This window comes from Takifugu rubripes, unplaced genomic scaffold (genome assembly GCF_901000725.2).
Source record: "Takifugu rubripes unplaced genomic scaffold, fTakRub1.2, whole genome shotgun sequence".
In the NCBI taxonomy this organism is placed as follows: Eukaryota; Metazoa; Chordata; class Actinopteri; order Tetraodontiformes; family Tetraodontidae; genus Takifugu; species Takifugu rubripes.
This window is the reverse complement of record NW_021821635.1, coordinates 559,171-584,235: the sequence shown is the minus strand read 5'-3', so window position 1 is coordinate 584,235 and position 25,065 is coordinate 559,171. Positions and strand designations below refer to the sequence as shown.

General features: G+C 57.2%; 2 protein-coding genes across 3 annotated transcripts; one reads left to right on the top strand and one right to left on the bottom strand.

Moving 5' to 3' along the window:
• Positions 1–216: 216 nt before the first annotated feature.
• Positions 217–9,513, bottom strand: LOC115248425 (START domain-containing protein 10-like). Of its 2 annotated transcripts, none has more exons than XM_029832132.1 (6): positions 9,441–9,513; positions 2,195–2,342; positions 2,018–2,121; positions 1,793–1,910; positions 1,665–1,717; positions 217–1,594 (listed from the first exon to the last, which is right to left on the bottom strand). In XM_029832132.1, exons 1-6 carry the CDS (start codon positions 9,486–9,488, stop codon positions 1,379–1,381), a joined length of 687 nt encoding a protein of 228 aa, XP_029687992.1. In that variant the 5' UTR covers positions 9,489–9,513; the 3' UTR covers positions 217–1,378. The 2 variants fall into 2 exon arrangements, with proteins under 2 accessions (XP_029687992.1, XP_029687993.1); XM_029832133.1 differs by lacking the exon at positions 9,441–9,513 and adding an exon at positions 9,281–9,373.
• On the top strand, positions 9,341–25,059 carry LOC115248424 (transforming growth factor-beta-induced protein ig-h3-like). Its single transcript, XM_029832127.1, has 11 exons — positions 9,341–9,615; positions 10,412–10,510; positions 17,572–17,636; positions 17,782–17,939; positions 18,126–18,290; positions 19,800–19,946; positions 20,050–20,191; positions 20,267–20,479; positions 24,543–24,610; positions 24,705–24,729; positions 24,813–25,059. The coding sequence occupies exons 1-11, from the start codon at positions 9,503–9,505 to the stop codon at positions 24,869–24,871; spliced, it is 1,254 nt and encodes a 417-aa protein (XP_029687987.1). The 5' UTR covers positions 9,341–9,502; the 3' UTR covers positions 24,872–25,059.
• Positions 25,060–25,065: the final 6 nt, after the last annotated feature.

Genomic DNA, 25,065 nt, shown 5'->3' with positions numbered 1-25,065 from the left:
TGTATGTTGGAGATTTGTATGATTGATTGATTGATTGATTGATTGATTGATTGATTGATTGATCTTCTACTGATTTACAGGGAAAGATGTACAAAAGGCTCCATGTGACTCTTGTGGGTCATATTCATCTCCAAAGTGTAACTCTGAAAGCCCAACCTGTACTGCGGATCCAAAACAAATACAAGTTCAGTCAAAGAAGGAAAAGTAGAATCCAGAGGTTATATGATTTTATTCGTGATCAAAGGGATACGAGGAGGCAACATGAGCGACTGTCTCTTTAACGCTCTCTGGAAGAACAGGACTGAGAAGGACTTCTCTCATGAGGGGCAGTTTCCTCCTCAAGAACAAAACAACAATCAGAACTGTGCAGGCAGGAAACAGGAAGTGCCTGAGACAATCGCGCCTGGTCAGGAGCAGGAGACCAGCTGCTTTTCCAGGAAGCAGACGTTTCCTCTGGCAGAGATGTTTGGAGCTTCTTCTTCACATCCTGTCCTGCAGCCACACACGGGAAACGAAACCTTCGTCCAGAAAAGGGTGCAAATCCCACTAGTCGTGAAGTCCGTGAAGGCCTCACGAAGAAATGTCCAAAGTATTCAAACTGTTGGCCAACAGCGCCCCCGTGCGGCCAGCAGCGGTACTCAGACGAAGGATAAGCTCGCTCAGAAAGAAACAAAGATTAAAAAACACTCTTTTTTGTCTAAAAACCAATTTAAACCAGGATCTTTAAAATCGTTATGACATAATTAACAAAACAAGGCATCTGAGATCAGACAGAGTTCAGGACTTAACTCTCTAAACTCTTTCCAAGACTTGTTGTTGTTTTTGTTAGTGGTGATGAAAATCTCTAAGCGAGTTTAGAACTTCGTGATTTCTTTCAAAGTAAAATAATTGTTGAAATATGGAAACTGAGCTGTTGTAATATGAGGGTATCACCTCTAGAGAGGATCTGCGGTATTACAGGACTAGCAGCGCTAGCAGGTTAGCATGCTAACATCACAGATATAAACATTCTGTTACATTTTGATGTTTAAATGGGCTGGAAAAATACGAACCTTTAAATGTGGAGTGTTGTTAATGGTTATTGATCAGTAAAAGGAACCAAACTGATCTGAGTTCACCCAAACACACCTGATGCCACCGAACACACCTGGTGCCACCGAACACACCTGGTGCCACCGAACACACCTGGTGCCACCGAACACACCTGGTGCCACCGAACACACCTGATGCCACCGAACACACCTGGTGCCACCAAGCCAGTAGGTAATGCTGAGAATGATGCGTTCAGGTTCACTTCATGTGTGTCGCTCTCTCTCTCTCTCTCACACACACACACACACACACACACGTCAGCAGGCAGGAGGACGTCCTGCTGAGTTTATGTCTCCTCGTCATCGCTGTGAGGAACCTTCTCCTCGCTCACGCCGCTCTCGTCGATGTTCTCCAGAGAATCCACCCGCTGCTGCCTCAGCTCGGACACGCTGATGCTCGGCAGCACGTTCTGCTCCGGGAACCTCCAGGGCTTCAGGTTTGGGCCGTGTCTCATCTTCCACTCTGGATACTTCAGAGCTGCTTTGTAGATCTTCCTCATGGCCTGAGGGGGTGGAGACAGACGGAGGTCACATGACCAGGAAAGGTTCATCGACAGGAGAGGAGAACTTTACCTTTGGTGCTACGAACTGGGAGACTCTGTTCACCGCCCACTTAGGTAAGGACCCTGTGGACACATGGGGGGGGGGGGGGGGGGTCATGGTTAGCTAGAGCCATGCTACCGTGGGCTCCATGACCTCACCTCTGGGGTCCACCTGGGTCAGGTAGTACAGGGTGGAGCAGGTGGCTCCAGTGGGCTGGATCAGGTATCCGGTCAGCAGGGACACCGCCCGGATGTAGCCCTTTTTGGGAGGGTGTTGCTATGGAGACGAATGGCTGCAGCGTTATGACCTACCCGACGACCAGGGGTCGTTTGTCTGATCTTTGTGGAGCAGCTCAGATGTTGCTCCTCTCAGACTTTGCTCACCGGGTGTTTGACGGAGTAGTTAATGATCAGGTAGTCGTTCCCAAGAGGAAGCCAAGACCTCATGGTCACAAAGTCTCTGTTCTTCAGGGGGACTGGACATCTCCCTGCACACAGAACACAGCCTGAAGCGGAGCAGCACAGTGCTAGCATGATGCTACGTGAGTTAGCTTCACTGACAGGAGTAATAGCCCACGTCGGCGTTGGCGGTCAGCTTGGCGATGTCGTACGTGTCGATCATGTTGGTGTCCCACTTGCTGCGATAGCTGGTGTCATGGAGGACGTCGTACAACGTCTCAGCGTCCACGTCCTTACAAACAATCCTCATCTGAGACAGAAAGACATAATGATCACGTTTCAGAGGAACAGAGCTGGGCGGGGCTTATTATCCCAGGTGTAGTCCCGCCTCTGCCCCAGCTAATGTGGTTGACTCCGCCCTCTCGGAGAGACTGACTGGATCCCTTCGGGTCTCACGTCCTCAGAGCAGGACGCGTCCTCTGACAGACGTCCCCAGCAGGACGCGTCCTCTGACAGACCTCAGACGTCCTCAGCAGGACGCGTCCTCTGACAGACCTCAGGCGTCCTCACCAGGACGCGTCCTCTGACAGACCTCAGGCGTCCCCAGCAGGACGCGTCCTTTGACAGACGTCAGACGTCCCCAGCAGGACGCGTCCTCTGACAGACGTCCCCAGCAGGACGCGTCCTCTGACAGACGTCAGACGTCCCCAGCAGGACGCGTCCTTTGACAGACGTCAGACGTCCCCAGCAGGACGCGTCCTCTGACAGACGTCCCCAGCAGGACGCGTCCTCTGACAGACGTCAGACGTCCCCAGCAGGACGCGTCCTCTGACAGGCGTCCTCAGCAGGACGCGTCCTCTGACAGACGTCAGACGTCCCCAGCAGGACGCGTCCTCTGACAGACCTCAGGCGTCCTCACCAGGACGCGTCCTCTGACTGACCTCAGGCGTCCTCACCAGGACGCGTCCTCTGACAGACCTCAGACGTCCTCACCAGGACGCGTCCTCTGACAGACGTCAGGCGTCCCCAGCAGGACGCGTCCTCTGACAGATGTCAGGCGTCCCCAGCAGGACGCGTCCTCTGACAGACGTCAGACGTCCTCAGCAGGACGCGTCCTCTGACAGGCGTCCTCAGCAGGACGCGTCCTCTGACAGGCGTCCTCAGCAGGACGCGTCCTCTGACAGGCGTCCTCAGCAGGACGCGTCCTCTGACAGACGTCAGACGTCCCCAGCAGGACGCGTCCTCTGACAGACGTCAGACGTCCTCACCAGGACGCGTCCTCTGACAGACCTCAGGCGTCCACACCAGGACGCATCCTCTGACAGACCTCAGGCGTCCTCAGCAGGACGCGTCCTCTGACAGACGTCAGACGTCCCCAGCAGGACGCGTCCTCTGACAGGCGTCCCCAGCAGGACGCGTCCTCTGACAGACGTCAGGCGTCCCCAGCAGGACGCGTCCTCTGACAGACGTCAGACGTCCCCAGCAGGACGCGTCCTCTGACAGACGTCAGGCGTCCTCACCAGGACGCGTCCTCTGACAGACGTCAGACGTCCCCAGCAGGACGCGTCCTCTGACAGACCTCAGGCGTCCCCAGCAGGACGCGTCCTCTGACAGACGTCCTCATCAGGACGCGTCCTCTGACAGACCTCAGACGTCCCCAGCAGGACGCGTCCTCTGACAGACCTCAGACGTCCTCATCAGGACGCGTCCTCTGACAGGCGTCCCCAGCAGGACGCGTCCTCTGACAGACGTCCCCAGCAGGACGCGTCCTCTGACAGACGTCAGGCGTCCCCAGCAGGACGCGTCCTCTGACAGACGTCAGACGTCCCCAGCAGGACGCGTCCTCTGACAGACGTCAGGCGTCCTCACCAGGACGCGTCCTCTGACAGACGTCAGACGTCCCCGCAGGACGCGTCCTCTGACAGACCTCAGGCGTCCCCAGCAGGACGCGTCCTCTGACAGACGTCCTCATCAGGACGCGTCCTCTGACAGACCTCAGACGTCCCCAGCAGGACGCGTCCTCTGACAGACCTCAGACGTCCTCATCAGGACGCGTCCTCTGACAGACGTCAGACGTCCTCACCAGGACGCGTCCTCTGACAGACCTCAGGCGTCCTCACCAGGACGCGTCCTCTGACAGACGTCAGGCGTCCCCACCAGGACGCGTCCTCTGACAGACCTCAGGCGTCCCCACCAGGACGCGTCCTCTGACAGACCTCAGACGTCCTCACCAGGACGCGTCCTCTGACAGACCTCAGACGTCCTCACCAGGACGCGTCCTCTGACAGACCTCAGGCGTCCCCAGCAGGACGCGTCCTCTGACAGACGTCAGACGTCCCCAGCAGGACGCGTCCTCTGACAGACGTCAGACGTCCTCACCAGGACGCGTCCTCTGACAGACGTCAGACGTCCTCACCAGGACGCGTCCTCTGACAGACCTCAGGCGTCCTCACCAGGACGCGTCCTCTGACAGACCTCAGGCGTCCCCACCAGGACGCGTCCTCTGACAGACCTCAGACGTCCTCACCAGGACGCGTCCTCTGACAGACCTCAGACGTCCTCACCAGGACGCGTCCTCTGACAGACCTCAGGCGTCCCCAGCAGGACGCGTCCTCTGACAGACCTCAGGCGTCCCCAGCAGGACGCGTCCTCTGACAGACGTCAGACGTCCCCAGCAGGACGCGTCCTCTGACAGACGTCAGACGTCCTCACCAGGACGCGTCCTCTGACAGACCTCAGACGTCCTCACCAGGACGCGTCCTCTGACAGACCTCAGACGTCCTCACCAGGACGCGTCCTCTGACAGACCTCAGGCGTCCCCAGCAGGACGCGTCCTCTGACAGACGTCAGACGTCCTCACCAGGACGCGTCCTCTGACAGACCTCAGGCGTCCTCACCAGGACGCGTCCTCTGACAGACGTCAGACGTCCCCACCAGGACGCGTCCTCTGACAGACCTCAGGCGTGTTTTCCACTGCATGTAACTCAATCAGCAGGAGCGGCAGCATCAATCATTCAGCAGCTGCTGCTTCAGGTCTTTGTCAGCTGAAATGTTCCAGTAAAGCTGCTCCTGGATCATCTGACAGCTCACACGTCATCAGGAGAAGCTTGAGAAGCAGGTGAAACAGTGTTTTTAAACGTTGAGGATGAGAACAAAGAACGGAACTGAGAACTCCAACGGTTCAGGTTCATGAAGATCCACAAGAGCTCAGACGAGACGTGAGCTCCTGCTCGGACCCGTCCCAGCTGCTGGGTGTTCTGGTCCTGTGACGGCTGTGAAGGTCCCAGAAGGTCTCTGGTGGCCGTAGATCAAGGTGCTTCACTTGAAAGAATTATATTCTGGAGGTCTTCACACGCACACATCATAGAACGATCACCTTTGTACAACTCATCCTAACTGGATGTTCCCTCTGAGCGTTGATATTAGCATTAGCATTAGCTCCTTCACGCTCTGACCTTACCTGGTTGACCGACACTCAGCCCTGATGGTTTAAAGCTTCTAAGACTTTGCACAGGTTGGAGACAAAGACCTAGGCTACGGGAACCTGAGTCCTCCCCAGGGCCTGAGGTGACCCGATCAGGCTGGAGTCCACCGGAGACCCTCCTGGTGCTCACCTTGATTTCTGGACACCGCGGTTCTCCTCCCCCTCCTCACGACACCACACTGTGGCCCCCCTCTTGCTGTAGTGGCTGACCCAGCCCTCCGTCCCCAGACACTGGTCTCTGAACGAGACAAAGTCCGAGTCGTCCGGGATCTGGACCTGCATGCTGGACGGTTCCGCTGTGTGATGGCTTCTACAGACCAGCCCCAAACCTGCTGCTTAAAAGGGTTCTGACGTCACAGCCTGGGTAAATAATGAAGGGATGGTAGAGGGCGCCCAGACCTCTCACTCTGACCAGAGTTCAGGAGACCAACACCTTCTTCTGATGGATCCAAGCTCACCTGCCTGCTGCTCCAATGGAAGAGACTCGGAATGTTCTGGAGCTTCCTGAATATAAAACTGGATTTTAAAGGTGTGCATCCGTTGGTTTCTTGTTGAAAGCAGGCTGAAGGTGTGTTTATTACGCTGTAATAACCACAGCCGAGCGCCTCATCTTCTGGAAGCTTCCAGGTGCTGCTGGGTCAGTCTGAGACGCTCTTTAATGGCGCTTCACTCATCTGTGGCTTTCAAGGAAACTGCAAATTCCGACGGTCAGTGAAAGCATCAGGGCCTGACCCCAGGTGAAGCAGTGGGCGGAGCTTGTTGTACTAAATCGACTCAGATTCCAGAAAATCAAAGATGGGATTGACAGTTTAAATAAAGATTGTGTTGAATGTTGAAGGCGACAGTGTCGGATCGGCTGTTTCCTGTCAGCACAGCCACTTCCTGCTGAAGGTGTTCTGTTGTCCGGCTGCAGGTGGACGCGAGATCTTTTCCTGCTTTTAAATATTTACAAGAGGAAAAAGTTCCTGCAGAGTCAGAGGAGGAAGAATTTAGGTCAACGCTCGTAGCTCGTAGCATCTGGCAGCAGCAAAGGAAGCGTTGGGATCAGGAAAACGCCTGTTCTTTATCCCGTTGGGACCATCTGCAGACGCTCCGTGTCAGGCAGAGAGACAGGCAGGGAGACAGGCAGGGAGACAGGCAGAGAGACAGGCAGGGAGACAGGCAGGGAGACAGAGAGACAGGGAGACAGACAGGCAGGGAGACAGAGAGACAGGGAGACAGGCAGGGAGACAGGGAGGGAGACAGGCAGGGAGACAGGGAGGGAGACAGGCAGAGAGACAGGCAGGGAGACAGGCAGGGAGACAGAGAGACAGGGAGACAGACAGGCAGGGAGACAGGCAGGGAGACAGGCAGAGAGACAGGCAGGCAGAGAGACAGGCAGGAAGACAGGCAGGGAGACAGGCAGAGAGACAGACAGGCAGGGAGACAGGCAGGGAGACAGAGAGACAGGGAGACAGGCAGGGAGACAGGCAGAGAGACAGGCAGGGAGACAGGCAGAGAGACAGAGAGACAGAGAGACAGGCACCACGTGAAGTAGGTCAACGTCTTCAACAAGCATCTCGACTGAAGCTGCAGGAGAAACAGCCGCCCACCCCCCCAACCCTATACAACCCCCCCCCCCCCCCCCCAGGCTGGAGCCAGCGCTCCCAGATCTGACCTTTAATGGGCATTAGATGAGGAGAGGGCAGGGAGACATGCAGGGAGGACAGGCAGGGAGACCAGGCAGGGAGACAGGCAGGGGAGACAGGGAGGGAGGACAGGGAGGGAGAACAGGCAGGGAGACAGGCAGAAGAGACAGGCAGTGGAGACAGGGAGGGAGTACAGGCCGGGAGACAGGCAGAAGAGGATCAGGCAGGGAGACAGGCAGAGAGGACAGGCAGGGACGGACAGGGAGGGGAGGACAGGGCAAGGGAGACAGGCAGCGAGACAGGGAGGGAGACAGGCCAGGGAGACCAGGCAGAGAGACAGGCAGGGAGACAGGGAGGGAGACAGTGCAGGGAGAACAGGCAGGGATGACCGGCAGAGAACAGGGAGGGAGGACAGGCAGGGAGACAGGCAGGGCGGACAGGCAGAGAGGACAGGGCAGGGAGACAGGGAGGGAGACAGGCAGGGAGAGACAGGCAGAGAGACAGGAGGGAGACAGGGCAGGGAGACAGGGAGGGAGACAGGCAGGGAGACAGGCAGAGAGACAGGGAGGGAGACAGGCAGGGAGACAGGGAGGGAGACAGGCAGGGAGACAGGCAGAGAGACAGGGAGGGAGACAGGCAGGGAGACAGGGAGGGAGACAGGCAGGGAGACAGGCAGAGAGACAGGGAGGGAGACAGGCAGGGAGACAGGGAGGGAGACAGGCAGGGAGACAGGCAGAGAGACAGGCAGGGAGACAGGGAGGGAGACAGGGAGGGAGACAGGCAGGGAGACAGGCAGAGAGACAGGCAGGGAGACAGGGAGGGAGACAGGCAGGGAGACAGGCAGAGAGACAGGCAGGGAGACAGGGAGGGAGACAGGCAGGGAGACAGGCAGAGAGACAGGGAGGGAGACAGGCAGGGAGACAGGCAGAGAGACAGGCAGGGAGACAGGGAGGGAGACAGGCAGGGAGACAGGCAGGGAGACAGGCAGAGAGACAGGGAGGGAGACAGGCAGGGAGACAGGGAGGGAGACAGGCAGGGAGACAGGCAGGGAGACAGGCAGAGAGACAGGGAGGGAGACAGGGAGGGAGACAGGCAGGGAGACAGGCAGAGAGACAGGCAGGGAGACAGGGAGGGAGACAGGCAGGGAGACAGGCAGAGAGACAGGGAGGGAGACAGGCAGGGAGACAGGCAGGGAGACAGGGAGGGAGACAGGCAGGGAGACAGGCAGAGAGACAGGCAGGGAGACAGGGAGGGAGACAGGGAGGGAGACAGGCAGGGAGACAGGCAGAGAGACAGGGAGGGAGACAGGCAGAGAGACAGGGAGGGAGACAGGCAGAGAGACAGGCAGGGAGACAGGCAGGGAGACAGGGAGGGAGACAGGCAGAGAGACAGGGAGGGAGACAGGCAGAGAGACAGGGAGGGAGACAGGGAGACAGACAGGCAGGGAGACAGGGAGGGAGACAGGCAGAGAGACAGGGAGGGAGACAGGCAGAGAGACAGGGAGGAGACAGGCAGAGAGACAGGCAGGGAGACAGGCAGAGAGACAGGCAGGGAGACAGGCAGAGAGACAGGCAGGGAGACAGGCAGAGAGACAGGGAGACAGACAGGCAGGGAGACAGGGAGGGAGACAGGCAGAGAGACAGGCAGGGAGACAGGCAGAGAGACAGGGAGGGAGACAGGCAGAGAGACAGGCAGGGAGACAGGCAGAGAGACAGGGAGGGAGACAGGCAGAGAGACAGGCAGGGAGACAGGCAGAGAGACAGGGAGGGAGACAGGCAGAGAGACAGGCAGGGAGACAGGCAGAGAGACAGGCAGGGAGACAGGCAGGGAGACAGACAGGGAGACAGAGAGACAGGCAGAGAGACAGGCAGGGAGACAGGGAGGGAGACAGGCAGAGAGACAGGGAGGGAGACAGGCAGAGAGACAGGCAGGGAGACAGGGAGGGAGACAGGCAGGGAGACAGGCAGAGAGACAGGCAGGAGGGTTTGTAGCGTCCAGCAGGGGGCGTAGGGTGACATTAATGTTCTCTGTATTACTGCTGAGGAATTCTTTCTTTCTTTCTTTTTTCCTGCCTGTCTTCCTGCCTGCCTGTCTTCCTGTCTTCCTGCCTGTCTTTCTGCCTGTCTTCCTGCCTACCTGTCTGTCTGTGGAGAACCAGTCAGGTCCAAGACCACTGGACCTCACAGAGCTGCAGGTCTGCGGAGCTCCAGGACTCGGTTCTGTGGTGCGTTTGGCCCCTCGACCCCGCCTCCCCCGCTCCGCCTCCGCCTGTTCTGGGTCGTATAAACCGCCCCACCTCCAGGTCTGCGGAGTCCGGAACACCGACAGAACACGAGCATATCATTCCTGTGGCTGAAGATGAACGTCCTGGTCTCGGTCCTGGGTCTGAGCCTCGTCCTGGTTGCGTGCGCGACGCAGTCTCCGTACCAGGCGGTGCTGCGGCACAGCCGGATCCGGGGCAGCCAGCAGGGGTGAGTGTGAGCGGGCCGCGGCTCAGCTGACGTCATTTACGGTTCTGACGGGAGACCCGGGTCAGAACCTGCGGTGCAGGAGCTGGTTCGTGTTCTCATAAACTTTTATAAAAGTCCAAATGTTCGTTTTTGTATTAATCCGTATGATGGTATTCATGAATTACATTAATTAATTTAAAAAATCACAATTAAAAAAGAACTAAATACATTTTTCCAATTTGGAAATTAGATTTGGACATTTGGACAAGTTTAACGTCAGACGGTGCAGATGTGACTGAAGCCTCGGTGTGAGGATCGATAGCAATAATGGGAATAACGGGAATAACACGGGAATAACACAGCAATAATGGGAATAACACGGGAATAACAGGAATAACACGGGAATAACGGGAATAACACGGGAATAACAGGAATAACATGGGAATAACAGGAATAACACGGGAATAACAGCAATAATGGGAATAACGGGAACAACACGGGAATAACACAGCAATAATGGGAATAACACGGGAATAACAGGAATAACACGGGAATAACGGGAATAACAAAGCAATAATGGGAATAACACAGCAATAATGGGAATAACAGGAATAACACGGGAATAACAGGAATAACACGGGAATAACACAGCAATAATGGGAATAACACGGGAATAGCAGGAATAACACGGGAATAACACAGCAATAATGGGAATAACAGGAATAACACGGGAATAACACAGCAATAATGGGAATAACACGGGAATAGCAGGAATAACAGTAACCAGATGACTGTTCTTGACTTGGTTCTGTTCCAGGCCCAACGTTTGTGCCATGCAGCGTCTCAGCGATTCCAACAGGAAATATTTCACCAACTGTAAACAGTGGTACCATCGGAAGGTCTGCGGGAAGCCCACGTAAGTGACGCTGGGATTGGCTGACTGGCTCGCTTCTTCTGTCTCCTCTGGACCACCAACATCTGGCACAACCATCAGTGTCCGCTCTTTTCACACCTTCCGAATGTTGGTGTTGGTGCTCTCCCAGAACTCCCAGAGCTCCCAGAGTTCCCAGAGCTCCCAGAACTCCCAGAACTCCCAGAGCTCTCCCAGAACTCCCAGAGCTCCCAGAGCTCCCAGAACTCCCGGAACTCCCAGAACTCCCAGAGTTCCCAGAACTCCCAGAACTCCCAGAGTTCCCAGAGCTCCCAGAACTCCCAGAGTGCCCAGAGCTCTCCCAGAACTCCCAGAACTCCCAGAGTTCCCAGAACTCCCAGAGTGCCCAGAGCTCTCCCAGAACTCTCAGAACTCCCAGAACTCCCAGAGTTCCCAGAACTCCCAGAGTGCCCAGAGCTCTCCCAGAACTCCCAGAGTTCCCAGAGCTTCCAGAGTTCCCAGAGCTTCCAGAGCTCTCCTGGAACTCCCAGAGTTCCCAGAGCTTCCAGAGTTCCCAGAGCTTCCAGAGCTCTCCTGGAACTCCCAGAGTTCCCTTGAGGATCTTGACATCTTGGTGGTTCTCAGTGGTTCTGCAGACCAGACTGAAGGTGACAGTGCAGGGGAGGGTGGAGCCAGCGATGCCATGAAAGGCGAATGTCCTCTGCCCCTGACCCTGACCTCTGACCTCTGACCGCTCGGACGTTCTCGCAGAACCTTCATGTTGTTGGTAAAGCAGAGAAACGTCAGGCTGCAACTGGACCCAGCGGTCACACACACACCAGTCAGTGTGTGTGTGGGTGTGTGTGTGTGAGAGAGAGAGAGAGAGAGAGAGTGGCCGATAGCTAGATCAGAGGTCAGTCAAAGAAACATTCACAACTCCCTGGTGACCCCTCCCCCAGAATGAGAGCAAACAGCAGCTCTGGAACCCAAAGGCTGTCAAGAGTGTGTGTGTGTGTGTGTGTGCGTGTGTCTGTGTGTGTGTGTGTGTGTGCATATGTGTGTGTGTGTGTGTCTGTGTGTGTGTGTGTGTGTCTGTGTGCGTCTGTGTGTGTGTGTGTGTGCGTGTGTCTGTGTGTGTGCGTGTGTGCGTGTGTGTGTGTGTGTGCGTGTGTGTGTGTGTGTGTCTGTGTGCGTGTGTGTGTGTATCTTGTGTATTTGTCAGACATTCTTGGAATCACACTTTAACGACGTTTGACACTTTGCCTGTTGAGGAGCAGCTTTGGTTACCATGGCAACCCAGCTGAGCCTGACAGGACCGACCAATAGAATCAGCCAATTGGATCAAAATACACCACGCTGCCCGATCCTGTGTCATGGTCCCCCCCCACACACACACACACACGCACACTAAACACACACACACAAACCCCCCCCCACACACTCACCCCCCCCACATTAATTTCACCTGCTGTCATCATGTGATCGATGATGGTTGTTGACCATCCAGAACCCTGACAGAACTAGTTGGACTCCCTTTGATCATTTTCACCACCTTTGATGTTTGAGGCCACGCCGCTGCCCTCCCTCTGATTGGCTGATGCTGGGCCAGTTTGTGCAGGCGGCTGTGTTTGCTTTGCTGGAGCGCCGCCGCCATCTTTGTGGCCGTGCCAGCAGCTTCCATCTGCTGGAATAATCAGAGGCTTGAGCCAAAACACACATCTGGCATGTAAACGCTGTTCCACGGAAGCAGGGCGCCCAGTAGCACCCAGCAGCTCCCAGTAGCTCCCAGTAGCTCCCAGTAGCACCCAGTAGCACCCAGTAGCACCCAGTAGCTCCCAGCAGCACCCAGTAGCACCCAGCAGCTCCCAGTAGCTCCCAGTAGCTCCCAGTAGCACCCAGTAGCACCCAGTAGCACCCAGTAGCGCCCAGCAGCGCCCAGTAACACCCAGTAGCACCCAGCAGCTCCCAGCAGCACCCAGTAGCACCCAGCAGCTCCCAGTAGCACCCAGTAGCTCCCAGTAGCTCCCAGTAGCTCCCAGTAGCACCCAGTAGCACCCAGTAGCACCCAGTAGCACCCAGTAGCTCCCAGTAGCACCCAGTAGCTCCCAGTAGCACCCAGTAGCGCCCAGTAACGCCCAGTAGCACCCAGTAGCACCCAGCAGCGCCCAGTAACACCCAGTAGCGCCCAGCAGCTCCCAGCAGCACCCAGTAGCTCCCAGTAGCACCCAGCAGCTCCCAGTAGCTCCCAGTAGCTCCCAGTAGCTCCCAGTAGCACCCAGCAGCTCCCAGTAGCTCCCAGTAGCTCCCAGTAGCTCCCAGCAGCTCCCAGTAGCTCCCAGTAGCACCCAGCAGCTCCCAGTAGCTCCCAGTAGCGCCCAGTAGCACCCAGTAGCACCCAGTAGCGCCCAGTAGCTCCCAGTAGCACCCAGTAGCACCCAGTAGCGCCCAGTAGCGCCCAGCAGCTCCCAGCAGCACCCAGCAGCACCCAGCAGCTCCCAGTAGCTCCCAGTAGCTCCCAGTAGCGCCCAGTAGCGCCCAGCAGCACCCAGCAGCACCCAGCAGCTCCCAGTAGCTCCCAGTAGCACCCAGCAGCACCCAGTAGCACCCAGTAGCACCCAGCAGCTCCCAGTAGCACCCAGTAGCACCCAGTAGCACCCAGTAGCTCCCAGCAGCTCCCAGTAGCACCCAGCAGCTCCCAGCAGCACCCAGTAGCACCCAGCAGCTCCCAGCAGCACCCAGTAGCTCCCAGTAGCACCCAGCAGCACCCAGTAGCACCCAGCAGCTCCCAGTAGCACCCAGTAGCACCCAGCAGCTCCCAGTAGCACCCAGTAGCTCCCAGCAGCTCCCAGTAGCACCCAGTAGCACCCAGCAGCTCCCAGTAGCACCCAGTAGCTCCCAGCAGCTCCCAGTAGCACCCAGCAGCACCCAGTAGCTCCCAGTAGCACCCAGTAGCTCCCAGTAGCACCCAGTAGCACCCAGCAGCTCCCAGTAGCACCCAGTAGCTCCCAGCAGCTCCCAGTAGCACCCAGCAGCTCCCAGTAGCACCCAGTAGCACCCAGCAGCTCCCAGTAGCACCCAGTAGCTCCCAGCAGCTCCCAGTAGCACCCAGCAGCACCCAGTAGCTCCCAGTAGCACCCAGCAGCTCCCAGTAGCACCCAGTAGCACCCAGCAGCTCCCAGTAGCACCCAGTAGCTCCCAGCAGCTCCCAGTAGCACCCAGCAGCACCCAGTAGCTCCCAGTAGCACCCAGTAGCTCCCAGTAGCACCCAGTAGCTCCCAGCAGCTCCCAGTAGCACCCAGCAGCACCCAGTAGCACCCAGTAGCACCCAGTAGCTCCCAGCAGCTCCCAGTAGCACCCAGTAGCACCCAGTAGCACCCAGTAGCTCCCAGCAGCTCCCAGTAGCACCCAGCAGCTCCCAGTAGCACCCAGTAGCTCCCAGTAGCTCCCAGCAGCTCCCAGTAGCACCCAGCAGCTCCCAGTAGCACCCAGCAGCACCCAGTAGCTCCCAGTAGCACCCAGTAGCTCCCAGCAGCTCCCAGTAGCACCCAGCAGCACCCAGTAGCTCCCAGCAGCTCCCAGTAGCGCCCAGCAGCGTCAGCTGGGACAGGAAGGGGGCGTGTCTGTCCCTTCAGTCCCGCCCTCACCGATGACACACGTCCAGTTTCATCCGATTTCTTTTCAGAGTTGCTTCGATGTTGGATTTGAGGCACAACCTCAACCCTTCCACCACATTCAGACCTGGGGGGGGGCAGGAAGCAGCAGTGGGACGCAGGTCCCCAGGTCTCCTGCCTGGTCCTGAGGTCTCCTGCCAGGTCCCCAGGTCTCCTGCCTGGTCCTGAGGTCTCCTGCCAGGTCCCCAGGTCTCCTGCCTGGTCCCCAGGTCTCCTGCCTGGTCCTGAGGTCTCCTGCCAGGTCCCCAGGTCTCCTGCCTGGTCGCCAGGTCTCCTGCCAGGTCCCCAGGTCTCCTGCCTGGTCCCCAGGTCTCCTGCCAGGTCCCCAGGTCTCCTGCCTGGTCCCCAGGTCTCCTGCCAGGTCCCCAGGTCTCCTGCGAGGTCTCCTGCCTGGTCCTGAGGTCTCCTGCCAGGTCCCCAGGTCTCCTGCCTGGTCCTGAGGTCTCCTGCCAGGTCCCCAGGTCTCCTGCCTGGTCCTGAGGTCTCCTGCCAGGTCCCCAGGTCTCCTGCCTGGTCGCCAGGTCTCCTGCCAGGTCCCCAGGTCTCCTGCCTGGTCCCCAGGTCTCCTGCCTGGTCCTGAGGTCTCCTGCCAGGTCCCCAGGTCTCCTGCCTGGTCCCCAGGTCTCCTGCCTGGTCCTGAGGTCTCCTGCCAGGTCCCCAGGTCTCCTGCCTGGTCCCCAGGTCTCCTGCCTGGTCCTGAGGTCTCCTGCCAGGTCCCCAGGTCTCCTGCCTGGTCCCCAGGTCTCCTGCCTGGTCCTGAGGTCTCCTGCCTGGTCCCCAGGTCTCCTGCCAGGTCCCCAGGTCTCCTGCCTGGTCCTGAGACCTCGGGACGCTCAGACTCTCGGAGCCTTTTATTTGCTCTCCTGCTGGTGCTTTAGTGTTTTTCCATGAGGTGGTTCTGGTTCTCTGGTGTGTTTCCAAGTCCAGGAGTTGGAGCCCAGTTCTGCTGCAGGACGTCTCCGTGATTGATTATAGTCCACATGATCCGACAGGAAGTCTCCTGCAGGTCTTTGTGTTGTGTCCAGTCCAGCTGAAGCAGGTCTCAGTCGCTCTTGTTTGGATCTCACCTGTCAGGAGTTCATGTTGAAGGTGTTGATGATTTGAAGGCTCCGCCCACACCGAAGCCTGTGCTGTTCCATGGGGCGTCTCCTCCTCATACCGGGTCAGATCCAGACCAAACATATTTCCCAGTGCATGATGGGAGAACCGGCGGCGTTGTTGTTCTGTGGGTGATGTCATGGAAACTGCTGATGTTCCACTCTCAGGAGTTTATATGTCTGCTGTGATGTTAACGAGGTTCTCGTGAGGCTGCAGAACATCGGGAGGCTCTGGAGGCACCGAGAGGACCCCCCCCCCCCCCCAGTGCACTCAATGTATCCCACAATGCACTGCGAAAAGTAGTGCACGAGCGAGCAGCCTAACTCTGAACCCACTCGTTCCCTGTTCACTCGTTCCCTGTTCACTCGTTCCCTGTTCACTCGTTCCCTCGTTCCCTGTTCACTCGTTCCCTCGTTCACTCGTTCCCTCATTCCCTGTTCCCTGTAGGGGGGGTTAGGACACAGCCTATGTCGGGTACAGGGGGGGTTAGGACACAGCCTGTGTAGGGTATGGGGGGGTTATGGACACAGCCTGTGTAGGGTATAGGGGGGGTTATGGACACAGCCTATGTAGGGTATAGGGGGGGTTAGGACACAGCCTATGTAGGGTACAGGGGGGGTTATGGACACAGCCTATGTAGGGTATAGGGGGGGTTAGGACACAGCCTATGTAGGGTACAGGGGGGGGTTATGGACACAGCCTGTGTAGGGTATAGGGGGGGTTATGGACACAGCCTATGTAGGGTATAGGGGGGGTTAGGACACAGCCTATGTAGGGTACAGGGGGGGTTATGGACACAGCCTGTGTAGGGTATAGGGGGGGGTTATGGACACAGCCTATGTAGGGTATAGGGGGGGTTAGGACACAGCCTATGTAGGGTATGGGGGGGGGGTTAGGACACAGCCTATGTAGGGTATGGGGGGGTTATGGACACAGCCTATGTAGGGTATGGGGGGGGGGGGTTAGGACACAGCCTATGTAGGGTATGGGGGGGTTAGGACACAGCCTGTGTAGGGTATAGGGGAGGGTAGGACACAGCCTATGTAGGGTATGGGGGGGGTTATGGACACAGCCTATGTAGGGTATAGGGGGGGGGGGGGGGTTATGGACACAGCCTATGTAGGGTATAGGGGGGGGGGGGGGGGGTTATGGACACAGCCTATGTAGGGTATGGGGGGGTTAGGACACAGCCTATGTAGGGTATAGGGGGGGTTATGGACACAGCCTATGTAGGGTATGGGGGGGGTTAGGACACAGCCTATGTAGGGTATAGGGGGGGTTAGGACACAGCCTATGTAGGGGTATAGGGGGGGTTATGGACACAGCCTATGTAGGGTATAGGGGGGGTTAGGACACAGCCTATGTAGGGTATGGGGGGGGGGTTAGGACACAGCCTATGTAGGGTATAGGGGGGGGTTAGGACACAGCCTATGTAGGGTATAGGGGGGTTATGGACACAGCCTATGTAGGGTATGGGGGGGTTAGGACACAGCCTATGTAGGGTATAGGGGGGGTTAGGACACAGCCTATGTAGGGTATAGGGGGGGTTATGGACACAGCCTATGTAGGGTATAGGGGGGGTTAGGACACAGCCTATGTAGGGTATGGGGGGGGGGTTAGGACACAGCCTATGTAGGGTATGGGGGGGGTTATGGACACAGCCTATGTAGGGTATGGGGGGGGGGGTTAGGACACAGCCTATGTAGGGTATGGGGGGGTTAGGACACAGCCTGTGTAGGGTATAGGGGGAGGGTAGGACACAGCCTATGTAGGGTATGGGGGGGGTTATGGACACAGCCTATGTAGGGTATAGGGGGGGTTATGGACACAGCCTGTGTAGGGTATAGGGGGGGGTTAGGACACAGCCTGTGTAGGGTATGGGGGGGGTTATGGACACAGCCTATGTAGGGTATAGGGGGGGCTATGGACACAGCCTATGTAGGGTATAGGGGGGGTTATGGACACAGCCTGTGTAGGGTATAGGGGGGGTTAGGACACAGCCTGTGTAGGGTATGGGGGGGGTTAGGACACAGCCTGTGTAGGGTATGGGGGGGGTTATGGACACAGCCTATGTAGGGTATAGGGGGGGTTATGGACACAGCCTGTGTGGTTGAGCTGCAAACAGGAAATGGATGAGCTGCAAACAGGAAATAGTTGAGCTGCAAACAGGAAGTGGTTGAGCTGCAAACAGGAAGTGGTTGAGCTGCAAACAGGAAATGGATGAGCTGCAAACAGGAAGTGGTTGAGCTGCAAACAGGAAGTGGTTGAGCTGCAGACAGGAAGTGGTTGAGCTGCAAACAGGAAATGGATGCTCATATGGTGTCTTGCTTCCCACAGGGTGATTTCATACGAGTGCTGCCCAGGTTATGAGCGGATTCCTGGAACGAGAGGCTGTCCTGCTGGTAGGACCTCCAGAAACCACAGAAGAGCCTTTTCGTGCTCTAATAATGATTCTGCCAAAATGTTCAAACATGGTTGCTGATGCTCTTCTATACCAAAGACCGACGTGAGTGTTTGAAGGTGCCGGCTCTTCTCTCGTTCCTGCAGAGCTGCCTCTGGTGAACATCTACAACACCCTGGCTGTGGTCGGAGCCTCCACCACTCAGATGTACTCTGAGCGGGCGAAGCTGAAGGAGGAGATCGAAGGTCCAGGAAGCTTCACGTTCTTCGCCCCCAGTAACAAGGCCTGGGCCGCCCTGCCCACAGTGAGTGCTCCCCGGCCACCAGTCAGACACCAGTGTATATGTATGTCTGTGTGTGTGTGTGTGTGTGTGTGTGTGTGTGTGTGTGTGTGTGTGTGATGAAGGTCAGGTTGACACACACACAGAATTATCAACACTAACCTGGGCCTGATGTTTGGACACGTCTGATCTTCCTCTGTGTTGCTGCAGGAGATCCTCGACGCTCTGGTCAGCAACGTGAACATCGAGCTGCTCAACGCTCTTCATTATCACATGGTCAATCGCCGGCTGACGTCTGAAGAGCTGAAACATGGCTCCTCCTTTGCATCCATGTACCTGGACTTCCCGGTCCACATCCACCACTACAGCAACGGGGTAACCCTAACCCTAGCCCTAACCCTGACCCTAACCCCCTAACCCTGACCCTAGCCCTAACCCTAACCCTAACCCTAACCCTAGCCCTAACCCTGACCCTGACCCTGACCCTAACCCCCTAACCCTGACCTAGCCCTAACCCTGACCCTAACCCTGACCCTAGCCCTAACCCTGACCCTGACCCTGACCCTGACCCTGACCCTGACCCCCTAACCCTGACCCTAGCCCTAACCCTGACCCTAACCCTAACCCTGACCCACTAACCCTGACCCTGACCCTAACCCTGACCCTAACCCCCTAACCCTGACCCTAGCCCTAACCCTGACCCTAACCCACTAACCCTAACCCTGACCCTGACCCACTAACCCTGACCCTAGCCCTAACCCTAGCCCTAGCCCTAGCCCTAACCCTTACCCTGACCCTTACCCTGACCCTAACCCCCTAACCCTGACCCTAACCCTAACCCTAACCCTAGCCCTAACCCTGACCCACTAACCCTGACCCTGACCCTTACCCTAACCCTAACCCTAACCCTGACCCTAACCCACTAACCCTGACCCTAGCCCTAACCCTGACCCTAACCCTAACCCCCTAACCCTGACCCTAGCCCTAACCCTGACCCTAACCCCCTAACCCTGACCCTAGCCCTAACCCTGACCCTAACCCACTAACCCTAACCTGACCCTGACCCTGACCCACTAACCCTGACCCTAGCCCTAACCCTAGCCCTAGCCCTAGCCCTAACCCTTACCCTGACCCTTACCCTGACCCTAACCCCCTAACCCTGACCCTAACCCTAACCCTAACCCTAGCCCTAACCCTGACCCACTAACCCTGACCCTGACCCTTACCCTAACCCTAACCCTGACCCTAACCCACTAACCCTGACCCTAGCCCTAACCCTGACCCTAACCCTAACCCCCTAACCCTGACCCTAGCCCTAACCCTGACCCTAACCCCCTAACCCTGACCCTAGCCCTAACCCTGACCCTAACCCACTAACCCTAACCCTGACCCTGACCCTGACCCACTAACCCTGACCCTAGCCCTAACCTTAGCCCTGACCTGACCCTGACCCTAACCCCCTAACCCTGACCCTAACCCTAACCCTAGCCCTAACCCTGACCCTAACCCCCTAACCCTGACCCTAGCCCTAACCCTAACCCTGACCCACTAACCCTGACCCTGACCCTAACCCTAACCCTGACCCTGACCCTAACCCCCTAACCCTGACCCTAACCCCCTAACCCTGACCCTAACCCTGACCCTGACCCTAACCCCCTAACCCTGACCCCTAACCCCCTAACCCTGACCCTAACCCCCTAACCCCCTAACCCCTGACCCCTAACCCTGACCCTGACCCTAACCCCCTAACCCTGACCCTAACCCCCTAACCCTGACCCTGACCCTAACCCCCTAACCCTGACCCTGACCCTGACCCTGACCCTGACACACCACTGCGCTGATGGTTGTCAGCAGCCTGTAGCTGAAGGTCGTCTTCCTCCTCAGATCGTGACGGTGAACTGTGCTCGTCTGATCAAACCTGACCAACGTGCCTCTAACGGCATCGTGCACGTGGTCGACCGCGTCATTACAGCCATCTCAAACAACGTCAACGCCATTATTGACCTGGACGACAACCTGGAGAGGCTGCGGGTGAGCGTGAGGCGGTCGGCACCTGCAGCAGAGTCCCAGAGGTTTCTAGACTCACACTTCCTGTGTGTGTGTGCGTGTGTGCGTGTGTGTGTGTGTGTTCCAGGCGGCCATGGCTGCTGCAGGTCTCACCTCCTTGTTGGAAGGTGAGGGCTCGTACACCGTCTTTGCTCCCACGAATGAGGCCTTCCAGAAGATTCCTCAGGAGACCCTGAACAGGATTCTGGGAGACCCTGTAGCTCTCAGAGGTGACCAGCAGGAGGCACTCACGCTCACCTGTGCTGTCCAGCTGTGCTGTCTCTGAGCTGTGACTGTGTCCTCAGACCTGCTCAACTTTCACATGCTGAGACACGTGCAGTGTTCCGAGTCCATCGTGTCAGGGAGCGCCATGGAGACGCTGCAGGGCGCCACTCTGGAGGTGGGCTGTGACGGAGACCAGATGACCCTGAACGGGAAGGCCATCGTCACCAAGAGAGATCAGCTGGGAACCAACGGTGTCGTGCACTATGTCAGTGAGCTGCTCATCCCAGACTCAGGTACCAGGCGCAGACGCAGCAGCACCGTTGAAGGAACATCTAGCAAGCATCAGTCAGAGCTGCGCTGATGCTGAAACAGCTGGAAAGGCCGAAGTGACAGTCCCGCTCTGTAATTATGAGCAATATCATTAAGACTGAGTAGGAATATCATTAAGACTGAGTAGGAATATCATTAAGACTGAGTAGGAATATCATTAAGACTGAGTAGGAATATAATTAAGACTGAGTAGGAATATGATTAAGACTGAGTAGGAATATCATTAAGACTGAGTAGGAATATCATTAAGACTGAGTAGGAATATCATTAAGACTGAGATGTGTATTAATACTGTGATGAGTATTAATGCAACCAGAGAACTGACAGCACAACTGCACACTGCTACTCAGTTAGCAGCTAGCAACTGTCACACCCACTGTCACACACCCCGTCACACACATGGTTACACACCCTGTCACACACCCTGTCACACACTCTGTCACACACCCCGTCACACCCACTGTCACACACTCTGTCACACATGGTTAAACACCCTGTCACACACTCTGTCACACCCACTGTCACACACATGGTTACACACCCTGTCACACACTCTGTCACACACCCCGTCACACCCACTGTCACACACCCCGTCACACCCACTGTCACACACTCTGTCACACACCCTGTCACACCCACTGTCACACACTCTGTCACACATGGTTACACACCCTGTCACACACCCCGTCACACACATGGTTACACACCCTGTCACACACTCTGTCACACACCCCGTCACACCCACTGTCACACACTCTGTCACACATGGTTACACACCCTGTCACACACCCCGTCACACACATGGTTACACACCCTGTCACACCCACTGTCACACACTCTGTCACACATGGTTACACACCCTGTCACACACCCTGTCACACACCCCGTCACACACATGGTTACACACCCTGTCACACACCCTGTCACACACCCCGTCACACGTGTTGTGTGTCGGGGTGTGTTGTGTTGCTCTGTGCTACCACAGCAACAACGGTTCTTCCACTGTTCCTGCGTGTTCAGCCAAGGTCCTGCTGGAGTTGGCCGAAGGCTCGTCTGTTACCGTAGCAACCCAACTGTTTGTGGATGCTGGGCTGGTGTCGCACCTGAAGGGCTCTGAGGCTCTGACCATGCTGGCTCCCCTGGACGAGGCCTTCAAAGGTGAGTCCAGATCCAGGTCTGGTCCACCTCCTGGATGAGCGTCTCTGAGGGAGCTGTGGGTGTTTGTGTCACAGGAAGTGTTGCCATGACTCCAGAGCTCCGAAAACTGTTGCGGAACCACCTGGTGAAGGGCCAGCTGTCCTCTCAGGCTCTGTACCACGGCCAGGAGCTGGAGACGCTGGGTGGACTCCGACTGCGAGTGTTTGTCTACAGAAACGTGAGCCATCTAACCTCAGCAGCTGTCAACGTTCTGGTGTCTGAGCGGGGAGGGTGACCACCGTCCCACCGTCCCACCGTCCCACGTTCCCACGTTCTCTCACTGTTCTGCTAGAACCTTTGCATCGAGAACGCCTGCATCGCCGCTCATGACAAGACCGGACGCTTTGCCACCTTGTTCACTGTGGACAAACTCCTGACTCCGCCCACAGGGACAATCATGGACGTCCTGAAGGACGACGACCGCTTCAGGTGAGCTGGTGACTGATGAAGTCGGAACTACGATCAACGTCCTTCTCAGTCTCTTTCATCTCAAGCATCTGCCCTTTGATCCTTAAATGGGACGCTGGGTGCAGCTCAGTGACCCCAGTTCTGACCCCAGATCAGTAATCTCAGGTCCCCCCCCCCCCCTCCCTCAGCCTCCTGGTCGGTGCCCTGCAGACAGCAGGGATGACGCAACTGTTGAGCCAGCAGGGGGCGCTCAGCCTCTTCGCCTCCCACCAACGAGGCCTTCAACGCGCTGCCGCCCGGCGAGCTCAGCCGGCTGATGCGTGAGTGCCCGGTTCTGCTCCCCCTGGTTCTGCTCCCCCTGGTTCTGCTCCCCCCCGGTTCTGCTCCCGCTGGTTCTGCTCCCCCTGGTTCTGCTCCCGCTGGTTCTGTTCCCGCTGGTTCTGTTTCCCCCTGGTTCTGCTCCCCCTGGTTCTGCTCCCCCTGGTTCTGTTCCCCCTGGTTCTGCTCCCCCTGGTTCTGTTCCCCCCTGGTTTCTGCTCCCCCTGGTTCTGCTCCGCTGGTTCTGCTCACCCTGGTTCTGGTCTCCATCTCCTAGGCACAAACGGCGTGGAGCTGTCGGCGCTGCTGCGGTATCACCTGGGTGAGGGTCCTGCTGGTCAGCGGGGGGATGAGCTCGCACACCCGGGTCCCGGCCCTGCAGGGCGCCAGGCTGGAGCTTGGCCGTGGTCGGTCTCTGCTCACGCTGCTGAAGGCGTCTGTAGAGCTGCTGCTGAGCGCCTGTCTGTCTTTCAGAGGAACTACACCGTGTACGTCAACCAAGGTCGCCATCGCCGACGCCGACCGAATGGCCACCACGGGGTCGTCCACAGGCCATCGGGAGCATCCTCAAGCCTCTCCGTGAGTCTCTGCTACAGTCACATGACAGTCACATGACACAAGCATGCAGAAGGATTATTAGGGTTAGGGTTGGACTCTGGAGTCCGGAGGAGGAGACAGACTCTGGAGTCCAGAAGGAGACAGACTCTGGAGGTCCAGCAGGAAACAGACTCTGGAGGTCCGAAGAGACAGACTTGGGGTCCTACCTGGAGGTCCAGAAGGAGACAGACTCTGGAGGTCCAGGAGGAGGAGACAGACTCTGGAGGTCCAGAAGGAGACAGACTCTGGAGGTCCAGGAGGAAACAGACTCTGGAGGTCCAGGAGGAAACAGACTCTGGAGGTCCAGAAGGAGACAGACTCTGGAGGTCCAGCAGGAAACAGACTCTGGAGGTCCAGAAGGAGACAGACTCTGGAGGTCCAGAAGGAGACAGACTCTGGAGGTCCAGCAGGAAACAGACTCTGGAGGTCCAGCAGGAAACAGACTCTGGAGGTCCAGAAGGAGACAGACTCTGGAGGTCCAGCAGGAAACAGACTCTGGAGGTCCAGCAGGAAACAGACTCTGGAGGTCCAGCAGGAAACAGACTCTGGAGGTCCAGAAGGAGACAGACTCTGGAGGTCCAGGAGGAAACAGACTCTGGAGGTCCAGGAGGAAACAGACTCTGGAGGTCCAGAAGGAGACAGACTCTGGAGGTCCAGCAGGAAACAGACTCTGGAGGTCCAGAAGGAGACAGACTCTGGAGGTCCAGGAGGAAACAGACTCTGGAGGTCCAGGAGGAGACAGACTCTGGAGGTCCAGAAGGAGACAGACTCTGGAGGTCCAGCAGGAAACAGACTCTGGAGGTCCAGAAGGAGACAGACTCTGGAGGTCCAGAAGGAGACAGACTCTGGAGGTCCAGAAGGAGACAGACTCTGGAGGTCCAGCAGGAAACAGACTCTGGAGGTCCAGGAGGAGGAGACAGACTCTGGAGGTCCAGAAGGAGACAGACTCTGGAGGTCCAGCAGGAAACAGACTCTGGAGGTCCAGGAGGAGGAGACAGACTCTGGAGGTCCAGAAGGAGACAGACTCTGGAGGTCCAGGAGGAGACAGACTCTGGAGGTCCAGGAGGAGGAGACAGACTCTGGAGGTCCAGAAGGAGACAGACTCTGGAGGTCCAGGAGGAGACAGACTCTGGAGGTCCAGGAGGAGACAGACTCTGGAGGTCCAGAAGGAGACAGACTCTGGAGGTCCAGGAGGAGACAGACTCTGGAGGTCCAGGAGGAGACAGACTCCGGAGGTCCAGGAGGAGACAGACTCTGGAGGTCCAGGAGGAGGAGACAGACTCTGGAGGTCCAGGAGGAGACAGACTCTGGAGGTCCAGGAGGAGACAGACTCTGGAGGTCCAGGAGGAGGAGACAGACTCTGGAGGTCCAGGAGGAGACAGACTCTGGAGGTCCAGGAGGAGACAGACTCTGGAGGTCCAGGAGGAGACAGACTCTGGAGGTCCAGGAGGAGACAGTCTCCTGAACCTGCAGCAGTTTAGACGTTGTCTCTTTGTGTCTCTGCAGCTCTGAAGTTGGACCAAGAACAAGCTGACGGACCTGCAGCCGTCCCCAGAGCAGCTCTGCCCTCCAGGGTGAGTTGTGTAGCACGCAAACATGCAGCATCTGATTGTGTGACTGGTTCTTGGAGTCATGGTCCATGAATGTGGTCTCTTCTGGGTCTTACAGGCTGGCGTGAACAGCTTCAAGGACAGTGAGTTGTTTCCTGTTTCCTGTTTCCTGTTTCTTCTGGTGGACACTGATGGATTGCCACTGTTGTTTGTGGTTGTTTTCCAGACGATCTCTTCCAGAAGGTGTTGAAGAGTCGCTCTAGCAGGACAATGGAAATGCAGTGATGTCACCTGAAGGGGCGTGGCCTTACCTGAAGCCTTACCTGCAGCATTGAGTTCCCCTGTACCTCCTCCACATCTCTTCTCTCATCAGCTCAGGACTGTCGGCCCACTCATGACGCTGTCGTCTGATTGGTGGAGCTCGGTTAAAGGCCGCCAGTTAGCCAGTTAGCCAGTTAGCCAGTTAGCCATAACAAGAA